Source organism: Coturnix japonica, chromosome 9 (genome assembly GCF_054131305.1).
Source record: "Coturnix japonica strain WE chromosome 9, WE-NBRP24, whole genome shotgun sequence".
Lineage (NCBI taxonomy): Eukaryota > Metazoa > Chordata > Aves > Galliformes > Phasianidae > Coturnix > Coturnix japonica.
The window spans coordinates 1,185,083-1,213,075 of NC_140671.1; the positions used below are offsets into that span (position 1 = coordinate 1,185,083).

The 27,993-nt window shown below is 44.9% G+C and overlaps 2 protein-coding genes across 7 annotated transcripts in view; one reads left to right on the forward strand and one right to left on the reverse strand.

Annotated features, from left to right (window-relative positions):
- The first annotated feature begins 1,856 nt into the window (after nucleotides 1-1,856).
- LOC107321086 (uncharacterized) lies at nucleotides 1,857-27,134 on the forward strand. Of its 3 annotated transcripts, none has more exons than XM_015877655.3 (7): nucleotides 1,857-2,410; nucleotides 16,847-17,844; nucleotides 19,818-19,869; nucleotides 19,970-20,072; nucleotides 20,745-20,908; nucleotides 22,954-23,199; nucleotides 23,700-27,134. In XM_015877655.3, exons 1-7 carry the CDS (start codon nucleotides 2,330-2,332, stop codon nucleotides 24,435-24,437), a joined length of 2,382 nt encoding a protein of 793 aa, XP_015733141.2. In that variant the 5' UTR covers nucleotides 1,857-2,329; the 3' UTR covers nucleotides 24,438-27,134. The 3 variants fall into 3 exon arrangements, with proteins under 3 accessions (XP_015733141.2, XP_015733140.2, XP_085411654.1); XM_015877654.3 differs by lacking the exon at nucleotides 1,857-2,410 and adding an exon at nucleotides 2,474-2,757; XM_085555528.1 differs by lacking the exon at nucleotides 1,857-2,410 and adding an exon at nucleotides 2,868-7,872.
- The window catches only part of CHFR (checkpoint with forkhead and ring finger domains), a 37,174-nt gene continuing 27,257 nt past the window's right edge, over nucleotides 18,077-27,993 (reverse strand). Inside the window, exons 19-23 of one of the 4 annotated variants that reach the window (XR_014949039.1) lie at nucleotides 27,568-27,613; nucleotides 26,637-26,723; nucleotides 22,945-23,136; nucleotides 21,541-21,662; nucleotides 18,077-19,280 (exon numbers count right to left, since the gene is read on the reverse strand). The gene's annotated coding sequence lies outside the window, so the exon portion shown is untranslated. Of the gene's footprint in view, nucleotides 19,281-21,540; nucleotides 21,663-22,944; nucleotides 23,137-25,952; nucleotides 26,724-27,567; nucleotides 27,735-27,993 lie in introns of those variants that run through there. The other 3 variants (XR_014949037.1, XR_014949038.1, XR_014949040.1) reach the window with 3 other exon arrangements.

Genomic DNA, 27,993 nt, shown 5'->3' on the forward strand with positions numbered 1-27,993 from the left:
CTCATTAATTTCCACGGGATATTCCACTCCTGTGTCCCTGGGTCACAGGGCTTAGTTCTGGTGTCAGGGCACCTTATGTATTGAAGGAAACTAATTCAGAAAGTTCTCTTTCCATGTTTCAATCCATGTGTTGAGCATGCGTGGAGAAAGGGGGAGGAAATGACTGGGTTTTAGTGGTTTTAAGCTTAGGTTTTCCACAATAAATGAAAGAAATAAGTTCCTGTTTTTCTTTCCTGGAAATGACCTTCCCAGCCTGGGGCTCCTGATCAACACAATGTTGAAATGTCACCCACTAACTTGTAAGTGTTACTGTTGTACTGCACTGCAGTGCTTCATTCAGGGTCTCCAGAGCCCCCAGACAGCACTGCACAGCAGGCAACGTGGGTCAGTCCTTGGAAGGACTCACTAAAGGGGCATGGAAGCCTGGAGTTCCTTAACAGGATGCTCAACTCAAAAAGCAGGAGAGGTCACTGCCTTGAGCTGAACATCCTTCTGAGCAGACTGCTCCCAGTTTGGTCCTTCATTGCAGGTGCTAAGTTATTGCTAAGCCGTAGTGATGGATTGTTGTGTGGGCAAGTCCTGCTGGCAGAAAGGTGTCGGGATCTGCACAGACACACAGACAGAAATGGCTGGGCCAAGAGCGGAGTAAACAAACATGAGAAACCTGCACACATTTCTGTCTGTGCTGCGCTTCAAGGTCTGCAGCTCAGAGCAGCAGCACAGCCCATAGAGCTGCCTGCTGCCTCACAAGGATTACGGGCACCTGCCCTCAAATGACCCGTGGAAAAGAATCCAAATAACAGGGACGTAAGATCCTTCAAATGAGTGCTGCACTGCCAGGCTTCAGCACATTCTTTTTCTTTCATTTAGGCATTTCCTATATTGTTGTTCCAGGCTAATCTAAGTGACAATACACCCCACTTTTTGAACACCTTTTCCTGCCAGCTAGTCCTTCTGTCCTCAACGACTGCAGGGAAGAGGAAGAGCAGAAGGAATCTCTATATTTACTTCGGTCACACTGAGCCTCATATGGGAAAAAGCAGATTTCTCATTTCGGGGATATTTCAAAGCTCAGTGTGCATTTATGGTGACATTGCCCTGAGGTTTAACTGCCGCCGTTAAGAACAGCAGCACAGTGCAGTGCTGTGCCGCAGAGCCCAGACTGCCCTTCAGGCAGAAGCGTTCTGCTGGGAAACATCCCTTGGCTCTCTGCTGTTCAAAGCAGACCTCGTGCCTTCGTATGTGCCGTGTCGGTTGACAGGGAACTCAAAGAAATGCTACACAGGAAGAGCAAAATGCAACTTTGAACATGAGCAATTCACAAATAACTGACAGGGTCACAGCCTGGGAACACCATTCTCACAACGTTTGCCTTGGGAAACAAAGTGTACAATAAGAATTGACCACACAAAGAATTATTTGCATCTTCTTCTGCCCTCAATACAAGGCCAGCACAGGAGGCTTCTGGGCAAGGGGTGCCAAACCTGCACCCACCTGCTGCTGGCAGTGGGTCTGTGTGCTGCTGTTTCAGAAGACAGCTCCAAGCAGAAAGGACTGTCCTTTGTAAAACCACTAACTTCTGACCCCAAATTCTATTTTTATAATAAATTATTGCACCCACTGCAGAATATGAGAACCAGCTGCAGCCGGCAATTGGCATTCGCTGCCACCTGTGGGGACAGAGACCCCCCTGCGCTGGGGCTGTGGGGCTGCATGGTGCTCACTGGATGGCTTTTCAGCTGCAACCCGCAAAATGTCACGGAATACGGAGCGTCCCCTGCCCTCCCATCACCTCCAGAGGGGTTACGCGGCTGCGGGACGCAGATTGGTGGGTTTTGTGTAGCTCCCTCTTTGGGCTCCCTCGGATCACGGCGGCGCTCCTTCCCTTCCCTCCTTGCTCTCGGGGTGACTTTTCCTCCCAGGAAAGGCTCGAGCACTTTTCCCCTTTCCCCTTCCTCTGACCCTGCCCGGGCTCCGTGTCACGCAGCGCCCATCGCCCCCATCTCCCCGCAGGAGGAACTTTCCAGCCGCTGCTCGCGGGGCCGCGCAGCGTCCAACCCGGCACTTTCCAAGTACGGAAAGGACAAAGCCCTGCGAGCCCCGCTCCCCTCCAGCCCAGGTCCCCCCGCCCCGCGCCGCAGGTGCCCCCCGGGGGAGGGCAGGGACCGGGAGCAGCCAGGGGAGGGGGCGAGGGGCGGGGAGGCCGGGCTCGGGGGGTCTCTGGCAGCGACGCCCGCTCGGGGCACGGCTCCGCAAAGCCCCGCTCGGCACAGCACGGCTCGACAGCGCAAAGCTCGGCACGGCTCGGCTCGGCTCAGCGCCCCGCGCCATGGGCCGGAGCTTCACCGGCTCGGGGCTCGTCCTGGCGGCGGTCGCGGCGCTCTGCCTCGGCGGGGCGGGAGGCAGCAAGGTAAACCCGGGCGGCCCCTGCCCGCCCCCGGCGGCACGCGGGGCACGGCTGGGTCGCGGCGCGGACAGCGGTCGGGACCGGCACAGCCGACGGACGGGAGGCTGCACCGGGGGCACGATCCGCCGGGACGCGGGGATGCGGCGGGGCTGCCCTCGGCTCCTGCCCGGGGTGGGGGCTGCGGCCGGCTCCTAAGGCCGCCCGCTTAGGGCTGGATGCAGGAGTCCGCCTCGGGCGATTCCGATTCGGCACGGGTGGATGCGGGATCCCGGGCAAGCCCCGCGGATACCGATATATCGGCGTTCGTGGCAGAAATCGGAGCACTTGCTCAAAGGGGGCCAGAACGAGGGGTAGGTTGGCACAGGGAGCCCGACCCAAGCACCTCGGGTCGCGTTACCCTCCCTTTGCTCTCCTGCCTCGTGCACCTCATCTGTGCTACGGGGAGCAGGTGAGTAGCGGCAGGGACGGGCGCTGCGCAGGACGGGGGCGGCAGCGAGGGAACAGCGCGGCGGGGCTGAGCAGCAACGGGAGCATCGGGCGGCTGCGGGGCGATAAGAGCTGGGTGCTGCGAGAAGTGCCAGAGCCCCGAGCTGCTGCTCTCATGGGACCCTGCGAGCTCTGGGTGGAGGAGTTCACGCTTCTGGTGGAGGTTCTTAGATCTATGAAATGTGAGCCACTACGCTCTAAGAAAACAATATTCTGTTAAGGTATCGCTTTAGTTATGTATGAATAAGTCAAAAGAAATGCGGGGGATTGCTTTACCGGGGGGAAAGCAGCACGGTGTGATTCAGCCTGCTACAGCACCTCCCTGCCACAGCACATGCCAGCACAGCAGTGACTTCAGTGCCAAAATTAAGATGTTTTAACTCACTCACGTGAAGATAGATGCCGAGAAGTTCTTAAGCCATGGTCTCAGTTCTAAAGTACCAGCTTCACAAATCTATAGAACTATATGGCTGTGGGGTTTTGTCTTTTGTCTCTACTTTAACTCAGAACTGCAATAAGTAATCTTACCCTCCCTTTGGGCTTGTTGCTGCGGGTGAACAACTCCCGCACCCAGCTGCACACTTACACTGCATAACTGCGCCCTGCCTGAAGTTGTTACATCCTTCCTGTGCTTCGTTCTAATTTTGCCTGGATAGTCATGAGACAGGACAAATATTTGCTGTCGTGTGCCTTCGGGTGTGAGTTCCACGGTGTGACACTGTGTGCATCAGCAAACCCTATTAGCTTTGTTCCATTTGTCTTTTTCCCGTGTTTCCCAGCCAGCTCCTGTCAATCTCTGGTTCTGAATCCAGGACCATTTGCCTTCCAGCAGCACTACCAGAACCAGTTAAGCACTGACCATGGGTATCATAGCAGAAGTGCCTCCCTAACGAAGCAGCAGCAGCCTCCCCCTTACTTTCCCAGGCACAGCGTATGTCAGCTATTCGTGTAGTTGCTCACTGCTTGTAGTCTCTAAAAATGCAGGACAATTTCTTCTGCAGAATAAAACTTAGGCATTTTCTATTGCTTATCTGCCTAAATGGGACAGTGAAATTCATGCATGTAGACACGGGCACACATCTCTTGCTCCCTATTTTGTTATTCTTTTGATTAAGTTGTACTTGTTCCTCACTCATCAAGGTCTGCACTACGCTGTGTAGGCTTCATTATTTTGATCTGCTTTGGCTACATTCTGATGGCGTTGCCTCGCTAGGAAAAAATCCTCCTCTAAATGGTTGGTTCAAATCTGGTTCAGTTTAGCAGAAGTGAGAAATGAATTGTCTGCCTGCGTGGAGTTAGCAGTATGAAAACCACAACGGGCTCCCTGGAACAGGCACTGTGTGCAGGAGGAGGGCAGACTGAGCTGGAGAGACAGATAGAGCAAATAAGAGACAATTTGAAGATAAGGTATATGGTGTTTCCTCCTGTATGTCTGTATCAGATGGAATAAGATGCATGGAGAAATGGCTTGTTTATCCTGAAAGAGGAATGTAAGCCTGATGAAAGAAGCACATAGTCAAAATTCCAGGTCTCTGTATGCCCATAAACTATCATCTGTTTAATCAAATCCCCGTGGAGGTCTCTATGCCAGTGACATCTTCCACCTGGCATTCGCCTGTTCACTCGCTGTCTTAAAAAAGCATCAAGTCTGTTGTTTCTTTCAAGAGAAGGAATCTGCAGTGATCCCAGCCTCCTGGTGAAAGTCCTGGTCCCGGGGAAGATCATGGCAAAATTCCTGCTCGCTTCAGAGGGAGCAGGATCCTTCCCAAGATCAGTGAAGGATTAAACAACAGCAACAAAAAAATCAACTACTAAAATATGCACCTCAATTAGCAAAGAATGTGGCCTGATTAGTAAAGTGTATGAAATTTCAGCTATTAAATTCTACGGCCCCCATCAACAAAGCACACTGCACAATTGGCAATGTATCCAGGATCTCAACGACTGTCCCAGGCTCCTGCCAGGCCAACCAAGCATGCAGCTGAATCAGGGAATTATGCAACTGGAGCAGCAAAATATGCACTTCTGACTGGGGAGGGAAGGGCACGCAGACGCTCAAGTGATGAAAGCTGACACACAGTAGGTTCGAGGATGTTCGTGGTCAACCTCTGCCTTAAGAAAAGCGGAGGCAAAAGAGATACATCTGATGAAAAGTCCATCCCTCAGTGCTGATGGCAGCAGCCCTGCTCCTGCTTGGACGTGTTACACATCTGGTTCTGATCCCAGCTGCCAGGTGTAGGGGTTATTTCATAACACATGAGCAGGGTTTGTAGCTCCAGGTAGGTTTTACTTTATAGGTCACTACAGAGCACTGTGATTCTGTCCCAAGAATCTAAATCAGTCAAGACAAATAAGAATCTGAAAGCTTTGCTGGCGAGAAGCTCGCTATCTATTAATCTCATTATGGTTTGTAAAAGTGCCCTGTGCTTTTGGAGAAGAAAAATGATTGGTCTTTCCTATTTTCTTTAGACCTTGATGACTTGCTGTAGCTGCTTCCTATTGTGTTTACAACATACCTTGGCAGCCAGGTACTGTGAGCACAGCTTGGGAGTTGAGGCAGTGTGGGAAGCAGTTGTGTTCTGTTGTCCTGAAGCAGTGGAGTCATTTCTCCCCACCTAATGCCTGTGTGCTTAAAAATGAAAATCCAGCCACAATACCTGGTCTTCGTCCTCAGAAGACATTCTTGCTTTAAATGATTGCTTTTGTTTGATACCGAAGAGCTGTAGGTTCAAGTGCAAAGAAGGCATGAGAATTGCTTTGTATTACTGCGCTGGTCATAGCAGTACCCAGAAGTCTGGAACATTACTTGAGTCTGAGTAGTTCCTTCCCTTCTCCCCTACCCACCTTTCTTTAATTTTTTTCTATCCACTACCATCACTACATGAAACTGGCTTGCATTGAACTTATTTACCAGATTTCTGCCTTATTTCCAGGTCAGTTCAATGAATGATCCCATTTAGTTCTTTTTTTCCTGTTTCAAATATTTCCTACTGAGTCCAGAGCAGTGCCTTTAACACATAATTGATCTGGGTCATTGAACCTTAATTTTTCATGCATGTTCATTTGTGTCCTGCTGCTGGTCTGACTGGTATGTCAGTGAGAAAAATGCAGGCGGATTTCTCCTGGAGGCTAAAGTTCATGTAGAGTCTCTGGCAAAATAAGATCCTGCAGTTTGCAGCCCTGGAACTGGGCAATCATTCGGAACTTTTATTAATTCTCTGTCTGGCCAGAACGTTGTAAATCTGGCTCTCTTGTTAACTTCACGCTAAGCAGCAAGAATGTCCGCAGTGTTTCAGTCCTGATAATTCTAATTACTGAAGCGCTGAAGAAGCTGAGAGCAGAGAAGATGGATGAGGCTGGCCTGGAGTCCAGCGCAGCACGTGGGGTTCTCTCTTTGCGTGGCTGATCCGCGGTTCTCTTGTTTGCCAGGGCTGGCGATGGGAGAAGCTGTCGAGGTAAGAGAAGGAAGCCAGTGGCACAGGACTTCTGGAGGGATGGGTGAAGTTTGTGCTGAACGAGGTGAAAGAGCGCTGCACCTCCAGAGACGCTGGCAATCCCTGAGATGAAAATGCTGAAATCATTTTTGTTTCTTTAATATCTAAGTAGCTTGAAGCAAACAAGCCTGTTGTACTGGTTTAAAAAGACCCAGCAAACAACCTTTCCTGTAGTAACCAGCAAACAATTATTCTCCTCCTTCATTTGCTTCTCAGAGTACAGACCAGGAATGGTGGTGGAATGTTCTTCCTACTTCCCTTCTTGAAGAACTGTGGTGTGGTTGGTACCAGAGCTGCTACTCAGCAGCAGCAGAGCTACAGCAATGGCATGTCTGGTGCAGCAGCTCTGCCCTTTCATCACGGTTATTATTACTGGGTCAGTTTAGATATCAGGTCTATCAATATTAAGTAATCAAGATCCGGCCTGATGGCGAGACATGGGACCGTATCAATCGTGTTTGAAGATGCTTTAGATCATTCCTTGAGTATGAGGAATACTAAATGTAAATCGAATCCTCTTGTAGAAATCCATGGCAGGAGGAGGATGGGGTGGGGATGAGGCACTGCAGAGTCCTGGGCTGGTACACAGAACGATCATCCAGCAGTCAAGAGAAAGTCCTTGGGCTTGATGTAAGAACATAATTCCTCATACAGCTCTTGGCAGCAAATGGTGTTATACTTCACTTCAAATAGTCTTGCTCCTGTCATTACCAAGGAAAAAGAGGTCCTAATTTTGAGAGAAGAAAAGGCTAATTTGACTTAATTTCCATTCGAGAATTCCCGAGGCCTTACTCAAACCCACAGAACTCATCTTGGACTCCAGGAGGATTTAAATCAGGCCATAAGTACTGCTGATTTGGATTAGTAATGATGTGCACTGAGGACAACATCTGTATTTCGGGTTGGGTGGAGTCCTTTAATGGCAAAAGAGTTGGTAATAGTTTTACAGTCCCTTTCATCAGAGCATTTCAGTTTCACAAATATCTAATTACAGAAACTATTAAATTATATGAAATTCTTGGTCCTGGGGGAGTACAGGCAGCACCATTACACTCCGGTATAAGCAGGGGTGGGTGGTGTTCAAAGTGGGTAAAACAAAAGCAAATTCGCCACATGCAAGCTATAACCTGCTGTGCTATCTCAGTTTCATCCACTGTTTTATTCTCATTTCTTTAAACTAGCAGCCAGGTTGCAACATCAAACCACCTCAACAAAATGGGCTGGTAAGATTCAGAACTACCATTCAGAACTACTGTCAGGTCTGAAGAAGAGATTTGTGGAATTTCACCAACCTTTTTACTAATCCATCTCCATTGTGCCTGTGTTTCATTATTCTGGGAAGCAGTAGCAGGATTACTAACAAGGGTTGAGTGTCAAGGATGCCAGTAAGAAAAGTTTCCTGAATACAAGAGATCTGGGATAAAATGCCTCTGAAATTCCAGCCTAATCCAAATCCAAGGAAGACAATTGCTCAGCCTTTCCAAGGTGGGTGTGCCTGCTGGACATCCTTTCTGCTTAAATCCAGCCCTATCCTGGTCTTGGGTAGTTAGTAAGTATACTGTCTGAAATGGCTATTTACGATTTTATTAAAGGTTTATTTTGATGGTTTGTTTTTTTCCTGATTTTGATTTGAAATATGGGCTTTTACTGTTAGAAGTGAGGCATGAAGCCCCATCTGCCCATCCTCTTGTCTTCCTGCCTCATTATAGATCTGTATGGGTGGGCACTTCAGGTGAATCTCAGACTTCACAATTTGAATACAAGGGCCCCAAGGAGTTCCTCATAAAGGCTAACTTTAAATGTGAGCTCAGTAGGCCAAATGCTTTGATTTGCCTCTAAAATCAACCGTAACTTATTCCAGGTTTCCTGGTTGAAACTTGACTGGGGAAGAAGAAAGGATGTCTGCGAAGCAGATTTATTTGGAAAAATAAACTGCTCACTGGTTGAGACCCTATAACAACAAACCCAGTGCTCAGTTTTCCCTCTGGCTGCAGTATTTGTGATACTTTCCCTATGTTCTCCCACACCCTCCCTGCTGAGCCCTCACGATCTCCCAGTATGAGTAGGCAGTAAAGCAAAATTTACAAGCATCCTGCTTCTGAGATCCTGGCAAATGAGGGCTCTTGGAAATTTCCCTTCACAGAGCACACAAGAGGAGACTAATCCCGAACCAGCAAGGTGGAGAAAGGTGCTGCTGTTTGTATACCATGCACAACAGAGCGTGTGTATGGACCATAACAGACCTCCGAATGGTCAGCCCTAGCTGCAGCAATGGCTGATTCAGAGACTTAACTAAAATATCTTTCTTACTCTTAAGATTTTGCATGGAAGAGAGAAGGGAGTTGTTTTGGCTTTGTTGGCTTTGTAAAGATCACTACCCAAGTCTTCTGTACAAGCCCTCTTACCTGCACTGAGTGAAGAAATGGCCTGGCTCCCACAGAGTTTCAGCTTGCTGGTGATGATCCCAAATATTAGCAGGTTTTAGCTTTCACATCTGGGCTGTTTCCTTCTCCATATGTTTGTACAATAGGCTTCCATCGTGTGGAACATCAGAAGCGTCTGGCTGAAACAATAGGGTCATGCAGCTTGAAATCCAAGCACAAACAGCTCTCTCTCGCAAAGCCAGTTTACAAGTATCTGTGTTTTTTTGTTGGCTTTTTAAAGATCAAAATTTGTTCACTGGGAAGTGACCAGCAAAACTTACTGAGATTGCTTTCCAGTTTCTTCTTCTCCTGTTTTTGGTACTGCCAAAACAAAACAAAGCATTTCTGAGCACCTCAGCTGCATGTGGATTTCATTATTCAGATCTGTCCCAAATATCTGGGAGGTTTTTATACGTCTATAAAGTTTATTCGGGAACACTAGTTTCACAGATTCCTATGAGCACACATAACTTGCTGAATGGACTTTTTTCACTGAACTCCACAAGCAATCTTTTACTGCAGCGCTATAGCTTTTGTTTTGCTCTGTATTTTGTCTGGTTACCAAGCAGTTCAGCCAGAATCTGAGCATTTTCTACTCTTTAATTTGAGCTGCTTTGGCCCATTCAGCTTATAGAAAATGAAAACCAGATTGATCTTCTGGAAGCTCCTTTGCCACCCCAATCCGCTCCCACCAGACCTACCATTCACTGTTAACTTTTCCTACGGTGTGTCCTGTACACTTTATTAATGAGAACTTGCTCTGTAAGAAAAAAAAGTCCTTTGCTGACCTAGTAAAACCCCAAAGCAAATGGCCATGGCATCTTGAACTCTTCATTACACAGCATTACTTTCATTTATGATGGTCCCCATCACATTCATGATTATTTGCCTGAGGAGACGCTGTAAATGATTCCTTTGTTTCTTTTTCTAAAGCTTTACATTTTTTTGTGTCTGAATGAGAGTATTTTCTGAAGACAAACAAGAACGCAGCTTTGTATGGATGTAGGATCTTATTTGATATGGCACCTCGTATCTGTATGGCAGGTTCTCTATTTGTCTGTGGAGTGTCCAGTCACAAGAGTTATCTCTTCCAGCCCCCAGGGATTAGCCTGGAAAGCCTTACATGAAAAAGCTGGTTGCTGATGCAAGGCCTAGCACTTGCTGCTGGATGCTGTCACACCTATGTCATATGTTTCCTTAGCCAGAAAAGCAGATGTCATGATTGAAGAGGGAAAACAGGGATCAGACTGCTCTCATAGTATTACGTGTGTGTTTGTTGCACGAACACACAGCAGTAAACCTATGAGGTGCTGACCATGAATTTCTACCTGATGCAGTTCCACTTTTCAAGTGTAATTGTTGCCCCCAAGGAAAGATTGTCTATTCAAGCAGGCCTTTCCAAGCAACTGGATCTGCATGTTTTAAATGGAGTTTTCAAACAATGTCACAGAAGAGCAGACCGAGTGTCTTCTGTTTCAAATGGAGATGAGAAGCACATGAATGCTGCAGTGTGGGTCTGCAGTGGGGAGTAAAGGAGACTTCAGAATAAGACCTGCCATTTAGTTTCTAGTAAGAACTCCTGGATGTAAGTGTTCCAACAACAGCTTTCACCTGGGAAGCTTTAGGTAGTTCTACCCACTGTACATAACTACATGCAGGTTGGCATCTCAGGCCTAATGAGGAGAAACTGCTTTTGCTTCTCACCTGAAAACCTCTCAAAAGAGGCAGAGCATCAACTTTTCTGTGGCTGCTCTGAAGGAAAGTACAAAACATCAGTTACAGTGTATGCACAGACTGTGTATGCTGCTGCTCATGCTATGGAAAGCTGTACTGTTCCATGGGTGATTGTTCAGGAAACAGCCCCTCTTTTTGTCTCTGGGAACAAGCATTTTTTTGTAAGCAGAAAAAGGCATTGCATCTCTGGAGTCAAATGAGGAGCTCTGTTGTTCTCTGCAGAAACTGGAGTGTGTCACTGTGTCTGGTAGTTGCCTGAGTGCCCATGTTTTTTGTTAGGTTGTTTTTTTGTGATTCTCCTTTCCCCCACCTCCCATTCTCAGAGAGGAGGGATGGTGACCTCACGGCACAGTTATGCAATCTGTTAGAGGCCAGGTATCAAAATAGGCTGCAGCTGTGAAGCTGGGACCTTGCTGCGGCTGAGAGCCTGGGCCTCCTGGCTCTAATGAGATCACTGACCTTCTCCTGCCACATACTCTACAGCTGCTTGGATTCATGGAGATTTGTTGTGGCAGTGGCCAGCACTTTGGCACCGTGCTGCAGGAAAAGCTGCATCCCCAGGCAGGTGCTGGGAGCTGGCTGCTGAACCTGCCAGCAGCTGAGGATGACCCCAGCCCCATCACGCTCCTTCTGTTCTGACAGAGCCTACCTGCCTTTCTCTAAGGTTACACAAACAATTGCAACTTTTTTTTTTTCCCCCACAAAACCAAGAGAATGTTGTCTGTTGTCCCGTGAAATAAAGCAGCACCTTCCCAGCAGGCTTTCTCAGATTTTCAGGGCTCAGCTGCAGCACACTCACATATGGGAAGAATAAGAGAAAACAGCATGCCTACAGTGGGAGGCACAGTTGGGCCTCCAACTCCTGAAGCCTTGTTCAGACATTGCATTCTATGCTGTAATTGCAGCACTGCATTCCTGCTTCGCTCCTCTGCTCTTGTGGCAATATTTTTCTTTCCCTCACCTGCAGCTACAGGCTTTCATAGTCCCTTCCCTTCCTACCTGTGCATTGGTTCTCTTCAAATGTTCTGAACCAGTAAGAACAACAGAAAACATGGTGATAGGCATGAAAACAGCGACCTGCAAAACTGTCTGATGTGTGCCAAGTAGGAATGTAAGACAAGATGGGTTCTTTCCTGGAAATGGGATTTGCAGAGTGGAAATATCACATCCGTAATCATATCCATGTGGTAGAACTGCTGCTACCCACTGCTGAAATAACAGAGCATCTGTTAAAAAACGTAGCCCTGGTTTTGCTTAAATCCTGCAGGTTGTGCTCATTTCAATAAATCCTGGGCCCTTGTTTGAAAACATAAGGGTGACCGCTCTGGTACTGTAATTGTATTGAAAGCAAATGTGTGCTCAGCCTGGTTTCAAGGTCCTACTCTTAAGTCCCGTACAGTTCTTTTCTATTCTTATGCTGCCAAGTGAAAAAATAGGTTAGATTTGCTGCTGCTGTATCTACTTCATTCTAATAATAATAAACCTTTCATGAAGAGATGACCAGAAAATGCAAAATTAAGTAGAGTGCTAATGTTATAAAGTCTCTGATTAACTTTCTCCTCCAGCTGGAAAAAAAATAAATCTTTACCAACTTTGATCTCTAGATCAGTCAGCTAGAGAAGTAAACGTGGTCACTTAAACCAACAGACTGGAGTTTTCTATCTTACTCTTGGGATAGTCTTTCCTTAGATCCTGTATTTGATGAGCATCCAAAATGCTCAGTCTGCTGTAACTTGGAAACACTGTGAGAGGAGAGCTTGAGCCTTCTACTGGGAACCACAAGAATTGTATTTCTGGTAGTTTGCAGCTATTTCCATCCACGTCAGCAAGTAAAGGCTTGTCTGTATTTTGTTTCCCCCCTTAAGCTCGAAGAAAGGAACAGCCACTTCCCCTCTTTCCCTCTCTATTTCTTTTTTTTCTTTCTAAAGTCTGAAGTTCAGCATTTTCTTCCTGCTGTGCCAAAAGTTCAGGCCATTTGGTATTACATCCCACGTGGCTGGCTCTGTTCAGTCACCCCAGTGAGTCTCAGAGATATTTAACTCAAAATGAACCTCCTCTGTTTGGAGGGGGAAGTAACCCAGGTTCCTTACCTCCCTTTGCATGTTACAGACAATTGCATAGACTGGTGGATCCGGGATTTTAAAGAGGTCCCTGGAGCAGAATGAAATGTGTAGGAGCTGGTGAAGTAGTGTTAAAGTGCTGCCAGCTGTTTGAAAGAAACACACATGTGCATGCATGTGAGGACGTAAGATGTGTTTAATTTTGGAGGGTGAGGGATCCTAAATAAAGCTTGCTCGCTTTTCACTCCACTGATACCACGGTGAGTTCAGATGGCTAAATTTAGACACCCAGACTGAACAGTCTTGGATTCTAAGACCACATCCATCTCTGTCCAAAAGCTAATTGCATATCTTTATGGTTGCTGTAAAGTCAGATGGAGGCTGACAAGATAAGGCTTCTGTAGAAGGGCCATATGCTGCCTGGAGTCCTGCTTTGGCACCGAGTGGCCGCAGGGGGATTTGGTTTTTGAAGCAAATCAGAAAATCTACCTGGAAGAGTTCTTTTTTTGCTGTCCCCTCAATACCCCAATAATCAGTGAAGTATCATTAATTTAGTGGATGCATTTCACAAGAAAAGATGAAACATAAACTCTTTTGGTCATAAGCATGGGATCATAACCAAGCGTTTTGACTTAAGAGTGATGCCTAAGGTCTGCATAAACAACTTCTATCCCCATCTTCTCTCATTACACTAATATTAAATCTTTCTAGTACAGCCTTCAAGCAAAGACCAAAAAGCCCTTCAACTTGGATAAGGAGATAATACACATCTGTTCCTGAAGACACTAATAAATGCAGCAGCTCTTAAGTGTTCAGTCAGCTTGAGATGTAGCTGATTATTCCTTCCCTGGCATTTCTAAAGAGAAGTGGAAGTGACATTTTTAAGTCTGCCTAAAACTGGAAGCACATGTGAGAGATGCACAGAAATCGAGATGTGCATAATGCATGAACGAGGGAGAAGTAGGTTATGATCTTTGCACATCTTTTTCCTGCGTGCCTGTAACTTGGTATCTCTGTTAAGTATGTGGGTTGGCCCCTGAGAATGTCTTGGAAATGGAGTGGCTCTGCTGTATGCCTCCAGCCTGCTCTGCTGAGGCTTTCACTCTGTCTCTGCTTGCACAGTAAGACAGCTCGATATTCCTTGGGTTACTATGCTGTAAAGGAAAACAAACTACAATGGGCAGGACCCAAGACAGAGGATCTGAGATTGTGCTTGTAGGGGAATGACAAACATAAAACAGGATGTCCTCCTTTCTCTTCTTTGAAACAAACACTTCAAAAGGAAAATGCCTTTGGGACTGTGCATGGGATACAGGCAGGGCAGCAACAACAGCAACTCCTCATGCCAGCATTAACATGAACGAAGAGAATGTATCAGTACTGCACTATTAGGGCTGCAGCAAATCCTATGAACACAAATAGTCTGAGGCTTTCCCTAGCCAGTACATTCCTTCACTTTGCCTCCTCTTCAGCAGAGCTTCCATCTTTATAAGACAAACCACACACCATGTCACCTCCTCTTACCAGCTTTGTGCAACAGCACCCTCCCTACCTTCCCTCCAAGCTCCCACCTCATGCCAGAAGCATTCCATTTTTGGAGGCAGGCCAGACAAACCTAAAAACTCAGCCCTGTCTGACTGGGAAGAGACCAGAACTTATCACTAGAGAGCTCCTGTGGGCCAGCTGCCAGTCTATGGCCCCTGCTGCCTGGTGAACACCTTGCCTTTCCTCACACCTCACAATTTCCTACAGCAGGTCACTGTATTTCACATCGCAGTATAAGAGTAATTCCCAATCCCACCCTTTTGTGTGTCTTGAAACTGCAACCCTTGCCACCTTCCCAAACCACCATGCTCCTCAGGTGCGAGTAGAGTCTGCACAGTATTCTTCTCCAAATGAGGACAGGTTCAGGTGGAAGTGAAGGCAGGAAGGTGTACCTCGCTTGAGAGTAGGGCTGAGAAACGTACAGGAAAGCACTTACCCATTCATAGTGAGAGCCTCTGAGCCGACAGCTGCTTTTAGACATTAGCAGAGTCTCCTGGTAGGAGAGGTGGGGTGTGAATACCTCCAACTGCCATCTTGGTATCTGAAAAAAAGAGAACTCAATCAGTTGGCATATTCCTCCAAACAAAACCTCAACCCTCGGTGAGCACTAACTAAGGAAGTTTGGGCCCACACAAAATCCTCCTACAGACAGAAGTACCCTTCAACAGCAACAGTTCTGGTGCATATTCTGCCTCCAAAACTGGATGCTTCTTTTAAATGGAAAGTTAGATATTACACGCTGCATCTTGCTACACCAGCATCTTGTAAGTGAGCTCAGGAGACTACCATGAAATACAGACAATCTGCATGGACACCCCAGGACAGAGGGAGGTCACAGGGAACTCTGTGTCACACAGTAACCCTCTCCCTAAGGGAAGAGAGGGTACAATCACTGCAAACCAGCTGATTATCAGCAAGGTTTACAAAGTAACAGTAAATGCATCCGTAATTCAGATGTAAAAGTGAAAGTTAGGATCTGTATCCTCCTAAACTGACAATGCTTTCCTCTGTATCTCTACTTGCAAAAACTGATTTAGACTAAAATAATAACAACAACAAATTACCTCCAGGAGAAAAATAACTGTAACATGCTGTTGAGCCATCTTGGTGTTACTTGCTGCGCAGCACCAATGATCAGACAGAAAACCTGGGCAGCTGTGCATGGTTTCTTTTTCACTCGAAACTTCAAGCCATGGTCCAGATGCCTTCAATGAGAAACCCGCAGTTCATTCCCCTGTAATTAGCGCAACCTGTGATTTAAGAGGCACTCTGAAAAATCACAGATTGGATTTCAACCTGGAGTATGGAAAACAATTTCTACTTTACCAGCATTTTGGTCCTTCCCTATTGCAGCCCTGACACCCCCCTGAAATTACTCTGAATATGAAAAGCACCTGTTGGAAAACAAAGCTAATGCCTTGCAGAACATGCTGCCTTTTTGTTTATGGGCTTTTAACGTTTGGCATTGCTTTTATTTTTTTCCTTTCCATTTCAATATGGGACAGGGGGAGGGACCAGAAGAAAAAAAAAATCTGGAGTATTTTGATCTCTGTGGCTTTTTATGGACTTCATAAGCTTTGTTTGTTCTACTGCCAAGCTTCCTTTGTGTTTAAATAGATAACAGGCTGAGACAACTAATCATTTCCAACAATAATAATAAAAAATAAAAACAACCCCCCGAAGCATTCCCTTTCTTTTCCAATTAATGATAGCAAACACGTGCTCCCACACAAGGCTCGTGGCCTCGGCACTCGTGACTTATTTTTTCCTCCTTTTCCAAAGCCTTTGCCCCAGGCACAGACTGAGCCCTCCACGTTGATGGAAAGCATCTTGAACAAGGGCTCTGGGAGGATACTTCTGGGAAGGGCTGTTGTAGATGCGTGAAAACAGCTTTGCGTACCTTTCAAGTGCAACCGTTTCTTCCTGTTTGGATTGGGAAGGCTGTTTGTGGAGAAGGAAGAAATGAATTTCAAACGGCACCATGGCTGTTATGCAAAATGCTTGCAGCCTGTTAGCATAGCAGTGGGAGCAGGTATCTGCTGGCACTATTTGCAGAGGCTTTGCATTTAAAGAGAAAATGCACCCAATCAAAACCGCCTCCATTACTGAATAAGACTGAATGTCTCTGAAACCAAGATAAGTTGTTTGGATGATCATCGGTGCGATCATCGGTGCAAGGGCCTTTTTGCACTTTAAAAAGTGGTTTTGTAATGAAATCAACATAGAATTCAAGATGCTGTAGTGACACAGTTTTTCTGCAGCCTAAGGTTTTTATCACACTGTGAGTTGTTTAGGATGACACATTCGTGCAGTAAAGAGTTGTGTGTCAATAACAGATGTATTCAGGATTCAATGACCTGGGAACGTGCATTAGCCAAAAGCAGAAAGTGACACTGTTATAATAGAAATAGGGATAGAAAACGGACATTTCATGAACTGCTCATTAGGATTACATTTCTGCTGAAGCTGTGAGTTCAACTCACACTCAGGTTCTAAGGCTGGTTGTCCATAGTAGAGATTAAGGCTCTAAATGTGAAAGCAGAAGATAGCCTCAAGAACTAGGAATTTATGAAGCCTGTAAAAGTCTACTTTATACTAGTCACTAAAGGGAAGAGGTAGGACCATCCATAGGTCCAGCACGCTGCGTCCTGTATAACATCTCTGGCAACAAATAAGTGTATTTATTTTATTTCCCAGGTCTATTATTCCTGTGGTGCGGTGGTGGAGTCAATGGAAAGAGGTCTGATTTTATCACCAGGATTTCCAAACAACTATTACCCGGGGACACACTGCGTTTGGCAGTTTTTCATCCCCATAAGAACACACCTTATCTTGGAAATTTTTGACTTTGACATTTTTGAGAGCTCTGGTGAAACTCCAACCCCCTGGGATGGCTTTCCAGCCACTGCAATAACAGGAAATAAGGACGTGACTCCTCCCGAGGAAAACCTGGACTTTGTTCTCCAGACTACAAAATCCTCTCTTCAGAGCTGGATGTCAAAGGCAGCTCAGAATCTGAGCGGTACAGGAGATCAGTCAAAAGGACTTTCTGGTCACCTAGATGAACTTCCAGGAGCAGCCTCAAACAGCAATGAAGCCAAACAGATGCCAATGATGAAGCCAAACCAGTCAAAACAGATGAAGGGACCCAAAGCAATTACGGAGACTCAAACAGAAGAACAACCATTACCTGATACTGGTGGTGCCACAACACAGAGACAAAATGTCAGCGGCCAAGAAACAAAGGAAAGTTGGAAAGGCAATATTTTGTTTGCCCACCTACCTGCTAGTGAGAGAGATGAAAGTCTGGAACAGAGCTGGACGCTTCCCACAACAATACTGCCAGTGGAAATCTCCAGCCAACAGCCGGCAGTGGACGTCTGTCCCCACGACGTGCTGTACGTTTCAGACCTCATCACATTTTCCTCTCGTTTCTGTGGACCAAATTCACCTTTAAACAAGACCATGGTCTTTGGCTCTTCTCTGGAAATGGTTGAGGTTATCATGGAACTCATTACCACCACCAATCGGGGCAGAGGCTTTGCAATGCTCTTCGAATACAAGAACATCACAGAACCTGACACTGTGGATGCTGTGAGGCAGGAGAGGATGGAAAGCATAATGATGCTGGCAATTTTAACAGGGACTGTCTTCTTCGCACTTGCTTTGCTCTCTGCCGTCTGCATAGCTTGCAGGTAAGGTGATGGATGTCTGAGCCTCTGAAGCCTGTGATATTATCTGTACAGAACAGGAAAGACCAGAAAAGAAACACACATTTTCTCTGCTCTGCTAATGCTTGCTGTCCTCTTAGTGCAGCAATGTGTGGATGTAGAGAAAACCAAAGCCAGTTTCTACGCCTGCCTTATGCTTCACAGATTTCTTTCCCAGTACTACAGCTCTGGTACCTCATATTTACTTTTTTCTTTCTTTCTTTTTTTTTTTTTTCCTCTGCAGAAACTCCCTGAGGGTGGGGGTCTTTCTTAGTTCTTATTTGGTTTCAATACTTGTTTCTCAGTTTTGGGTCTATAGTGGCCAATGGACAAATGTAGGATGGAGAGCACCCTTCCCCACATCTCCCAGGCAGGCTGAGCTGACAGTCACTGCATCTTCACACTTTGAATTTAACCATCACTAATGCTCTGCAGAAAAATAAGAGACAGCCAGTGACAAAAGCATTCCTTACAGAGTCTGTGCTTTCCATAGTTATATATGCTCCATCTGACTAGCCTTCTTCCTTTATAAAGACCTTGCCGAACGCTAATTTAGACTACTTTTTTTTTTTTTTTTTTTTTTTTTTTTGCTAGCTCTAAAGGAAAAAGTCTGGTGGAAAATGTCTTCCAGACACTAAATTATTTTTATAGGCTTGCCAGATTTCAAAAGCAGCAGAAACACTCTGCCTTCGCTATGGCAGCACCCTGGGCTGGTGCACATGTTGAGTAGGCAGTTCTTGCCATTTAATTCCACTGCAGCTATCCACAAAGCTGCATGTTATTCAAACCAAGGTATGCAGCAGCCTGAGCTTCCACTGCCTGAAAGGTGCTCTGTGCAGACTGCTCAGAAAGTCAGGCCATGCTGCTCACATGTACAATTCCCCTGCCACAACACCAGGGACAGGTTCATATCTCGTAACATCTGCATGGCCGCCCTTTCATTGCTCCATCACTTTTTTTTGGTCAGGAGATATATTAGATGGGCTGTGGGGAGAAGTGAAGGTGCTTTAATAACACAGCACACTCAGAAATGGGACCAGCTCTCTGGCGTGTGACAATTCTTGCCCTGGCTGGAATGTGCCGCTGCAAAGGAGACCCCACCAGAAGATGTTACGAGTAAACTTCAAGCTCTTGGCCTTGTAAACTTGCCTCCCACTTTTTTCTCTGCTTTGCTTGTTCCTCCGGTACCACATTGGCACTTAGCTGTGTTTTTTACCATTTCCATGTGATGCTCTTGCTCAGCTAAAAGTAGCAGGGAGCTGTCTTTGCCAGGATTAGAAATGCTCTGGGCCAAGCTTGGCACCTGCTGCCACTCCAGTGCACCAAGTCGTCAGCAGTGTCTGCTCAGGCTCATTGCATTCAGCCAGGGCAGAGCTCTCTGGGGAAACTCCAAGTCTCCACCACACTGCAGCTTTTGTTTGCTGTTTGGGGAGGAAATGAAAGCTTCAGTTGTTAGTTGGCCAATAATTCTAATTACTTTTGGCCATGAGGCCTGGCTCAAGCAATGGGGTATTTTTTATTTTCTTTCCCAAGCCTCAAGAACAAGAGGCACGTCCACCTTATTTAGTTTTAATCCCACCCGACGCAGCCAGACTTTTGCTTGATGGCTGCAACCTGTGGATTGCAACTGCATTTTACATCTGCATTGCCTGCCAGTGACCTGTTTCCAATTACAACCCCTCTACGCATACAGCTATTTCCTCAAGTCATTGTGTGCCATTTCACTTCATACAAACCGCCCTGCTAGGAACAGCCTGCAGCCTGATCTTCTCCTTCCTCATTTAATGCTCTCCTAGAAGATTCTAGTCACTTCTGGGCTAAAAACAGAGTTTTCCTCTGCCATCCTCATTGTAGGCAAAACCTACCAGCTGACTTCCCACTACATGAGCCAAGACTCCCTTCTCTGGGTCTAACTCACTCGTGGGCTTGTTGTTGTTGTTGCTGTCTCTCCTTTTCAGGCAGAGAACGTGCCCCAAAAGGAGCTCATCCAACGTATGCAGTGACCAGGAGGTTAGTGCTAATGGCTTCAGCAATTTCTGTTTCTCTCTTTCATATTGGCTGTTGCACTATTTATCTGACAATGTTTACTGGGGCATGTTCTGAGTTGTAGAATGGGATCCAGAACTCCGCTGTTGATATCAATGAGCTCCAGCTCGTGGTGCCAAGTCGGGAGAATGAAAACAACAACCACTCTGTCAGCCGGGAGCAGGCGGGTAAGTGCGGCGCACCCCGGGAGCAGGTCAGGGCACCCCGTGGCCCCGGCCTGCTAATCAGACCATTGCTCTCCCCACCCTCCTCCCTCATGCACAGCTGGAGAGCTACTTGACAGCAGAAAGGCTTTGTTGTGGGAATATCCCTTGCTGCTCTCCCCCCTCCCTGGGACGGCAATTCCCCTGGCAAGGAGCACGCGGGCACAGCTTCAGGACACCGCCAGCAGAAGCCGTCACAGTACACAGTGTTGCAGAGACACTGGGTTAGCAAAGCTAACATGCCTGCTTCAGGCTGCTGCAACTACAGTTTATAATAATCCATATTTATTATATGGATTATAATATCTACCCCGTGTCTAACCTTGCCTGGAAAAGGATGAGTTTTATATTGCTTACATTGGCTTTGGACACGTTTGACTGCTGGAGCTGACTTTGCTGTATCAAACAGCAGACCCAAGGTTGTTCCTTTCTTCCCCTCATCCACTTCTGTCCTATTTTTAAAAGCTTGTTGGTTCAGGACATTGAACTTGGTCTGAGCTTAGATCTGACTGATGTGACAGCTCAAGTGGCTCTAGTTTGTGTGGGGAGAGGAGGAAAGGTGATTCTCATGGAGGAGCTGGGAACAGATGTTTTGTGCACTCCTCAAGTTGTTTTTTATGGATTTTCTCTTCTCAGTCACTTCCTGCAGAGGCAGCACAGAACAGTCTCCTCAGGATACTGACCCAGACATGCCCTCTTCCACCTCTGCAGTGACCACTGAGACAGGCAGCGATGAAGTGTTTATAATTTCTGCTGGACCTGGAGCCAGTGGGCTGAGCTTCACTACCTACAGAATCCAGGTAAGAACACTCCTGGACATCACTAGAGATAAAGCAAGGCACACAATGTCCTTCTTGGATAGCACTTGTCAACATTCCTTCACTCATGTTTGCTGCCTAGTTTACAAGTTAGCAGTGACCGAGCCAGACAGTTCTCCCAAGCATCAGGCAGAGCTACTACAAAAATCATTTTAGTAACCTTCCTTATTTTAGCTCCTTCCTCTTTGCTCCTAACCACTTACTTAGTTAGAAATAGATGATAGCAGCCAGACCTGAGACTTCTGAGCTCTCTTCATCACAAGTTAGCAACTATCAGTGCAAGTCCTTTCCAAGTCTATGTGAAAACCTTTCCAGGTCACCACTATCCAACAAGTAAACCCATTTTCCTTCCTTTTCCCCCTCATTTGTCAGAAGGAAGAAACGATTATAGCAAAACATTTCTATTACACCATGCATTCCATAAGTAAGTATAGCAGATTCGTGAATATATACATATACATATAATACAGTGTTCAAGCAATTCTAAGTGCACATAATCAAAGAATTAAAGTGATTCACCACTGCATCAACTCACAAGGCTATTCCTTCTCAGTTGTGTCCTTTTTGCATACAAGGAGTCAGCACCAAACCCCCAGAAGGTCAAAGAAACATACCTGGGAAGGTTGAAGGTCCACCATTAGAAGCACAGGCTCTTTCAGCACAGCTGCAGGTTTTCCTCTCTGGGGTGGGGGGTAGAAATTGGGCCCAGCAGACCATCTCCACACTTGCGACCAACCTGGGTTAATTGAGGGTGACTAAATGTTAGAGGTAAAAATGAGTTCTGTTCACAATTCAGCTTCCAGGTGTGTGAATTGTTGGGGTGTAAGATGCACCTGGCCACCCAGCTCCTCAGTTTTGTCCCTGAGCCCTGCAAAAGCCAGGGGTCTGCAGCCCGGTGTTTGTAGGCCAGCACTGGGCAGGCAGGAGTTACCTGCCAGAGGCAGGAGCTGAGAATTAACTCTCATATGGAATGATGTGTGAAATCCTGAGTCTGCACAGCATAGTAAATAACATCTTGAGATTCACCTCACCCAAAATGCTCATTTAAACAAAGCAAACTACAAAGAGGTGCCATGAGGAGCTGCAGGGCTGTGAGGCCCCCTCAGCCTCCTCTGCTCCCGCTGAACAAACAGAGGGACTGCAGGTGCTCCCCACATGCTTTGCCCTCAGCCTCCTCACAACCTTGTAGCCCTCCTTTGGACACTCTTCATTAGTTATACATCCTATTCGGTTTACAGCATCACTCAATCTTTGGCTGAAGTTATAGCTACGATCTGACTTCTATCCAGACAAGTGTCAGATGAACAGGATTTGGGTAAAGAATAAGAGAGTGCTTAAGACGTTGTTTTTTGCTAAAAGATTTTTTAAAATCTAGAAAATACATTATTAATCCCAGTAGCTGCTCCCAGTGCATCTGTCTCAAAACCATCAAAATACTAAACCCTAAGACAGCCTAACGAAGCTTCTCAGGAGAAGACAGCTGGATTCCGGTACATTCATAAGGACTGCTGCTTTAATCAAATCTGAGACTAAGAACTTCATATTGGAACAGATTTAACCAGAGCATGAATAAAACCTCCGCCAGCTTCCTACAGAGAAGCTGATTTCTCGCCTCTCTGCCCATCCTTTTCCAACATGACATTGTAAGGAAATATTTTCTTTGATTTGTGGAAACATGAGAGATTCTGTTTATCAGAAATACCAAGTGACAAGCTTTGGGTCTCTGGAGCCTTTTAAATCCAGGACACCATGGAATGTATTTCAGTCTGTCTTTAAGAAATGTGTAAACTGCAGGAATGTGGATTTTGCATTCTTCTCATGACAGCCATATTCACACAGCTGAAAATTAAAAATACAAGCAGAGTTATGGAACAAGGAGCTTATATTAGCAACAGGTGAAGCATTAGCAAGCACAGAATGAGATTCATAGGACAGTGAGGCATTCTTTAGCTTTTCTAGGCCACTTTTTAAAGTGTTTTTAAAACCTGTTGGCAAAAGATGTTGCTAACAATACTTACTATTTTCAGGACAAAAACCTGAAAAGAAGCGTCACAAGCCCAGGCTCCGTGTCTGACTGGATGACTGCTGGTCATGTGGCTGCAGGAGCAGATACTGCCGAGAAGAGGAATGTCCAGATGGAAAACCATTATCCCAGACAACGCACGTGGAGTGCCCGCACTTTCCATGACTTCCTGGCTCCAATACCACAGCTACAAAAGAAGTGGTGCAGTTGGACCACCAATAGTCCCTTCACAAAGCTGGCTGACAACAGTGTAAGTTTTGTTAGGAGAACAGCACGGGGTGGTCAGCTTCAGTGCCCCTACTTTGCTTCTCTAATCTGCAGGTACAATGCACATCTTGACCCATCTTGCTTAGGATGCTGGAAATTCTTTTCTCTAACTGTATTGTAATTTATTCTGCCCTTCCTGAAGTGCTAAGAAGCTGCTTTCATTGAGTTTTCTAACACATTCTTTTATTTTTTTTCCTGGTGATACCTTCAATTTGACATATTACTGTTGCATAGCAGGGAAGCTGTAGGCATGGGATACATATCTAGGTCTCACTGACCATTGTCATCAAAGCAATAGAGACTAAGAAGCTAATAGAGGATGTTTCTTGTTTTCTATGGTATTAACAGGCTTCTGCAAAAGAAAACATCCAACCTGTACCACAACAAGGAATTTTAACTTTTAGTTAATTCCCTTGGGATCAGTGTTTCTTAAGACAGTCACCTTTCAAAGCATGACTACTAATTTAATATGATTTTGTGCAGGGTTTTCCTACAGCTGCAAGAACCCAAGGTGTTCCAACCAGAAAGGTGATTTCAGCCACTGACATAGAGGGAGCTTCAGAAACGGTTTACTCTGATTCATCTGTCAGCAATGCCTCTTACCCCCTCACTCTGTCTGCACAAAGGCAGCGGAAGCTAAGCTCCTGCAACTTGAAGAAATCCAGGTTTGGAAATCCTTACTTTGGATTTTTAGCTGGTTCCCCTGACAACAAACGTGTGAGGTCCTTGGATCCCTCAAGACATCTAGGGGCAGCATCTCCAGTTAACAGCCAAAGCCCCAAGAGTACTCTAGAGAGCTCCAACCCCTTGAAAATCAACTTGGCCAGTGCTTCAAAAACAAAGGACCTTGGGGGAGAAACAGATAAAAACAAACCGGTTTTTGTCATTTCTGAAGAAGGAGATGATCAGCAGCCTCTGGTCCTGGCCGAACACCTTAGTCAATGCGGAGATCATCTGTCTGAACCAAATGCTGTGTACGCAGTAGCAGAGCCAGACAAACAATCAGTGGTTCTGACTGTTGAGGGTAACAGTTCTGCCAGTTTGACATCAAATCTTCCGTTTTGGGCAAAATCTCCTGGTTTATACAAAGGTCAGGTAAAGGTCCCTAACTCTTCCAGGGACCCGCAGAGCTCATCAGCTGCAGATGGGAATACTAGTGAGCCCTCACAGAACTTTGATACCCGAGCTGCTCCTACACTATGTCAAGCTTCAGCCCAGTGATACTCTCAGAAAGACCAAACCACCAGATCACAAAAAGAGAGGCAACAGGCACTTGAACAGAGTGGAAGCAGTGCCAAACAGCTGTGGGACAGCTATACATGGACACAGCTTTGTTCAGAGTGTGGTCTTTGTCTCACCACTGGGATTACAGCTATACGTACTACAAAACAGCACAAGTACCATCCTCCCTTTTACTCATTGACCTCAAACGTATTCTGCGTGGAATTTTGATATGCTTTATTCATGAAAGCATCTGAAAAGGTATTTCATATTGCAGGAAATCTTTTCTGGCATGAGATATGACAGTCATCTGAGATGGTTACATCATGGTTTACATCTGAAATGTAAGCCAGTCCTCTGTCACTGTGGTACCACTTGAGTCTTTCTGTTAGAAGCTATGAGTTCAACTGTGCTCGTAGGTGTGCCTGCACAAATAAGAATTCATCATGCATGTTTGCATACTGTTTTGTAAACAATTCTGAACATTTCATAAGTTCTGCACTCTAGCACAAAGTTTACCAAGCGTTAACATCTCTAATATTAAAAATCATGATTATCTTGCATACTAACTCATTAAAGAAGAGTGTAGACAAACCAAACTGGATGCTAATTTTACTCAAGTCTGACCTAGCTTTATTTTTGTTAGATCTCCATAAGCTTACAATGCCTCAACTCCACCACATTTTTAAGCAGCTCCTCCTGGCAACAAGAACATGTGTACAAAAACACTGAAATACTCATTAGGAATAGTCTTCATCATCTGACACTTGGATATTTGCAGCTGCTCTGATCCTATATCCACCAACTATTTATTACTGGTAACGCACACTGACTGGAGAACTATTTCCCTTCCTTTCGCAGGCAGGACTTGAAAGGCAAAATTAAGTGCAGCAAACTTTGAGTGCTCACTTTTTGTTTTAGGAAATAAGTAGCTGTGCCACTCTGATTACAAATCCAGGGCATTCAGTGGAGCACAGAACCAAAGGGAAGCTTGCTTGTCCTAATGCCTTTAATAATCCCATCACTGTTGTAATTACCTTCTGGTGATACTTTCCTGTCTTTGCAAAAGAACCTTGCACATTCAACTCACAACTATTATTTTGCTTAAAAAAAAGAAATGCCCTAGGAAGCCGTATTTTACAGCTGACATGTTATTTTAAAGCAAATTATACTATAGAACAGGTGCCAGGAAGAAGTCTCCCATACAAGTCTCCTGTATTAACTACAGTGGGTGACAAGTGAGTCATCTTAATCCTTCTATGTTAAAGCATTTAAGGCTGATTCCTGGAATATCTAACTGAATTATTTATGATTTCACCTGCTGTTACAGTTTCCATCTGTCACCTATTAATGTCTGAGATACGCAAGACAACATTGTAGGTTTTGCCTAATATTTTGTGTACGTGTCTGCACAGACATAAACCTTGCATCTAGTAACAGTGGCAGCCAGAACATACGCCTTGTAGCAGCTGACTCAGACAAACAGCAGACAAATCTCAGCATTTATTATTATCAGGCTGCATCGAATCGTTTTGAAGCATCAAAGTGTGTCTCTAAGTTCTTGGCTTTATTTTTAAATTAATGTAACATAACTCAGAGGGATGAATTAATATATTTATGACAAAAAGATATTTAGAAGCCTGCAGTGTTTTAATGATTTCCACTGTGTTAAATTCATACACCTTGTAAAACAGAGTCAATGCTATGTTACTTATTGCATTTCTAGAGACTGAAGTACTAAAATCTGCTCTGGAAAAGAAATTGTGTTCTGTTATTGACAATACCTACACATGATGGGCTGGGAAGGTGGCTTTTTTCCAATAAAAGTATGTTCAACTATTAATTTTTGCCAATGTAATGACAGTTTATTTTACTGAAATACCAAATTAGACAGATGTTGCCTCAAAGCACCAGGATGTGCCGTGATGCACACCACTGTCACTACTGCAGCATTCAGTTAAACACCCAAGCTTTAGAAGTTGTTTCCTTCTCATTAACCTAGCTAATGAGGTCTCTTACACTGACTTTCTCTGCTATGTATCTTTGTAACCAAAGAGCAGATTCAACCATGAGCAACCTGAAGCACAGCATATGGGAGACTTAAGCTTAAATTCCTGGCTTGCCTTTTGAAGTTTCAACTCTTTTTAGACAGATGACTAAAATCAACTGCTAAAGATGTTGATATCTCTTGTTTTGTACCTTCAAAGAACTTGAGAGAGATTTTCCTCCAATCTGAAATTCTTCACAACTTGAAAACGGAAGCTCTGAGTGCTATAATAGTTCCACCTGTAAATACCAACTAGGATTAGTTCTTAAAACAAAATCCTACTGTAGCATTTGATCCTAATGGCTATATTATTTTAAGAGACGTGTTTTCATGACAGAAATCCCCACAGCACATGGACTCTGGATTCAGTTTTACCTTTGTGGTAATACAGACAGTTTACTGTGCTCTCTTGCATACTGTAACTAAGCAGCAAATGGGATAAGCATGCTAAACACTTGCTGAAGGAAAGTTTCAATCACAATTGCATGGGAAAAATGTCACAGAATGTTATAAAACCTAACAAAAAGGAGCACTTTTTCAGTGGATTTGAATAATGTACAATATTTAAAAAATACAATTATTCTGGAATATGTCTGGCACTCCCTTCAGTGTGTTATGTAGACTGAATAGGACATTAAAAAAAAAGAAACAAGACTGGGGGCATTCCTTGCTTATTTCATGGTTGGATACAGAGCTTCAAAATAAAAGCTTGAAGCTCAACAAACTGATAAGAACCCTGTGCACCAGGTGTCTTACTGTCAGGTAGTTTACATGGTTAAAACTGAAACCAGCAGATTCAACTGTTCCATACAGTCAACTACCAGATCTTATTCTAAATAATTAAAGATTAATTTAGATTAATTAAGGAAAAAATGCAAGTCCTAAGCCAACACTTACCTAACGAAAGCAAGCAACTAAAACTCAGTAGGACTGAAAAGAATACCCAACAGAAACCAAATATAGCTTCAACATATATTCATGGTCTGTCTAGAAATGTCTTTGATGTTAAACCTCATATGGCACACTTAGCATTTTTTATAATTCATTTCCTATGGAAACTAATGAGCTTAAGGGTGAAATTACCTCATTGAAAGTCAAAATGGTGAAGTATGAAGAAAAGAAGAATGACCTGAAAAGCAGATTTAGAAGCAATCTTTGCATATTAAGCATTGCTATGGGAAATAGTATAATTAGTTTCTTCAGAAGCTTCGCCTCAGAATCGTCTAAGTGGTATTTGAGTTCCAAACATCCTGCAGAAATAAAGTTAGATAAAATAGTTGGAAAAGCTGCAAAGTCCCCAACATTCCTTCAAAACCAAGAGATCCTTCTCCTAACTTCCAATAGCACAACCACCAATAGTTTATTTTTAGAGCAGACTGCACAAAATAAATCCCCCTCCCAACAGAATTTTGTTAGAGGCCATTAAAAAAACATTAATAATCAGAGCATAATTTAAAATGGAGCATTCTCCTCTCAATTGTTAACTCTTTCTAGAATCGCTTATTTCCT

Bases quoted from the DNA above. Each gene is read 5' to 3' on its own strand.
- LOC107321086 (XM_015877654.3), top strand. From the start codon at position 2,623: ATGCAGGAGTCCGCCTCGGGCGATTCCGATTCGGCACGGGTGGATGCG. The intron at 2,758-16,846 runs GTAGGTTGGCAC...TTTATTTCCCAG, and splicing joins AAAGGGGGCCAGAACGAGGG to GTCTATTATTCCTGTGGTGC. The intron at 20,909-22,953 runs GTAAGAACACTC...TACTATTTTCAG, and splicing joins TCACTACCTACAGAATCCAG to GACAAAAACCTGAAAAGAAG.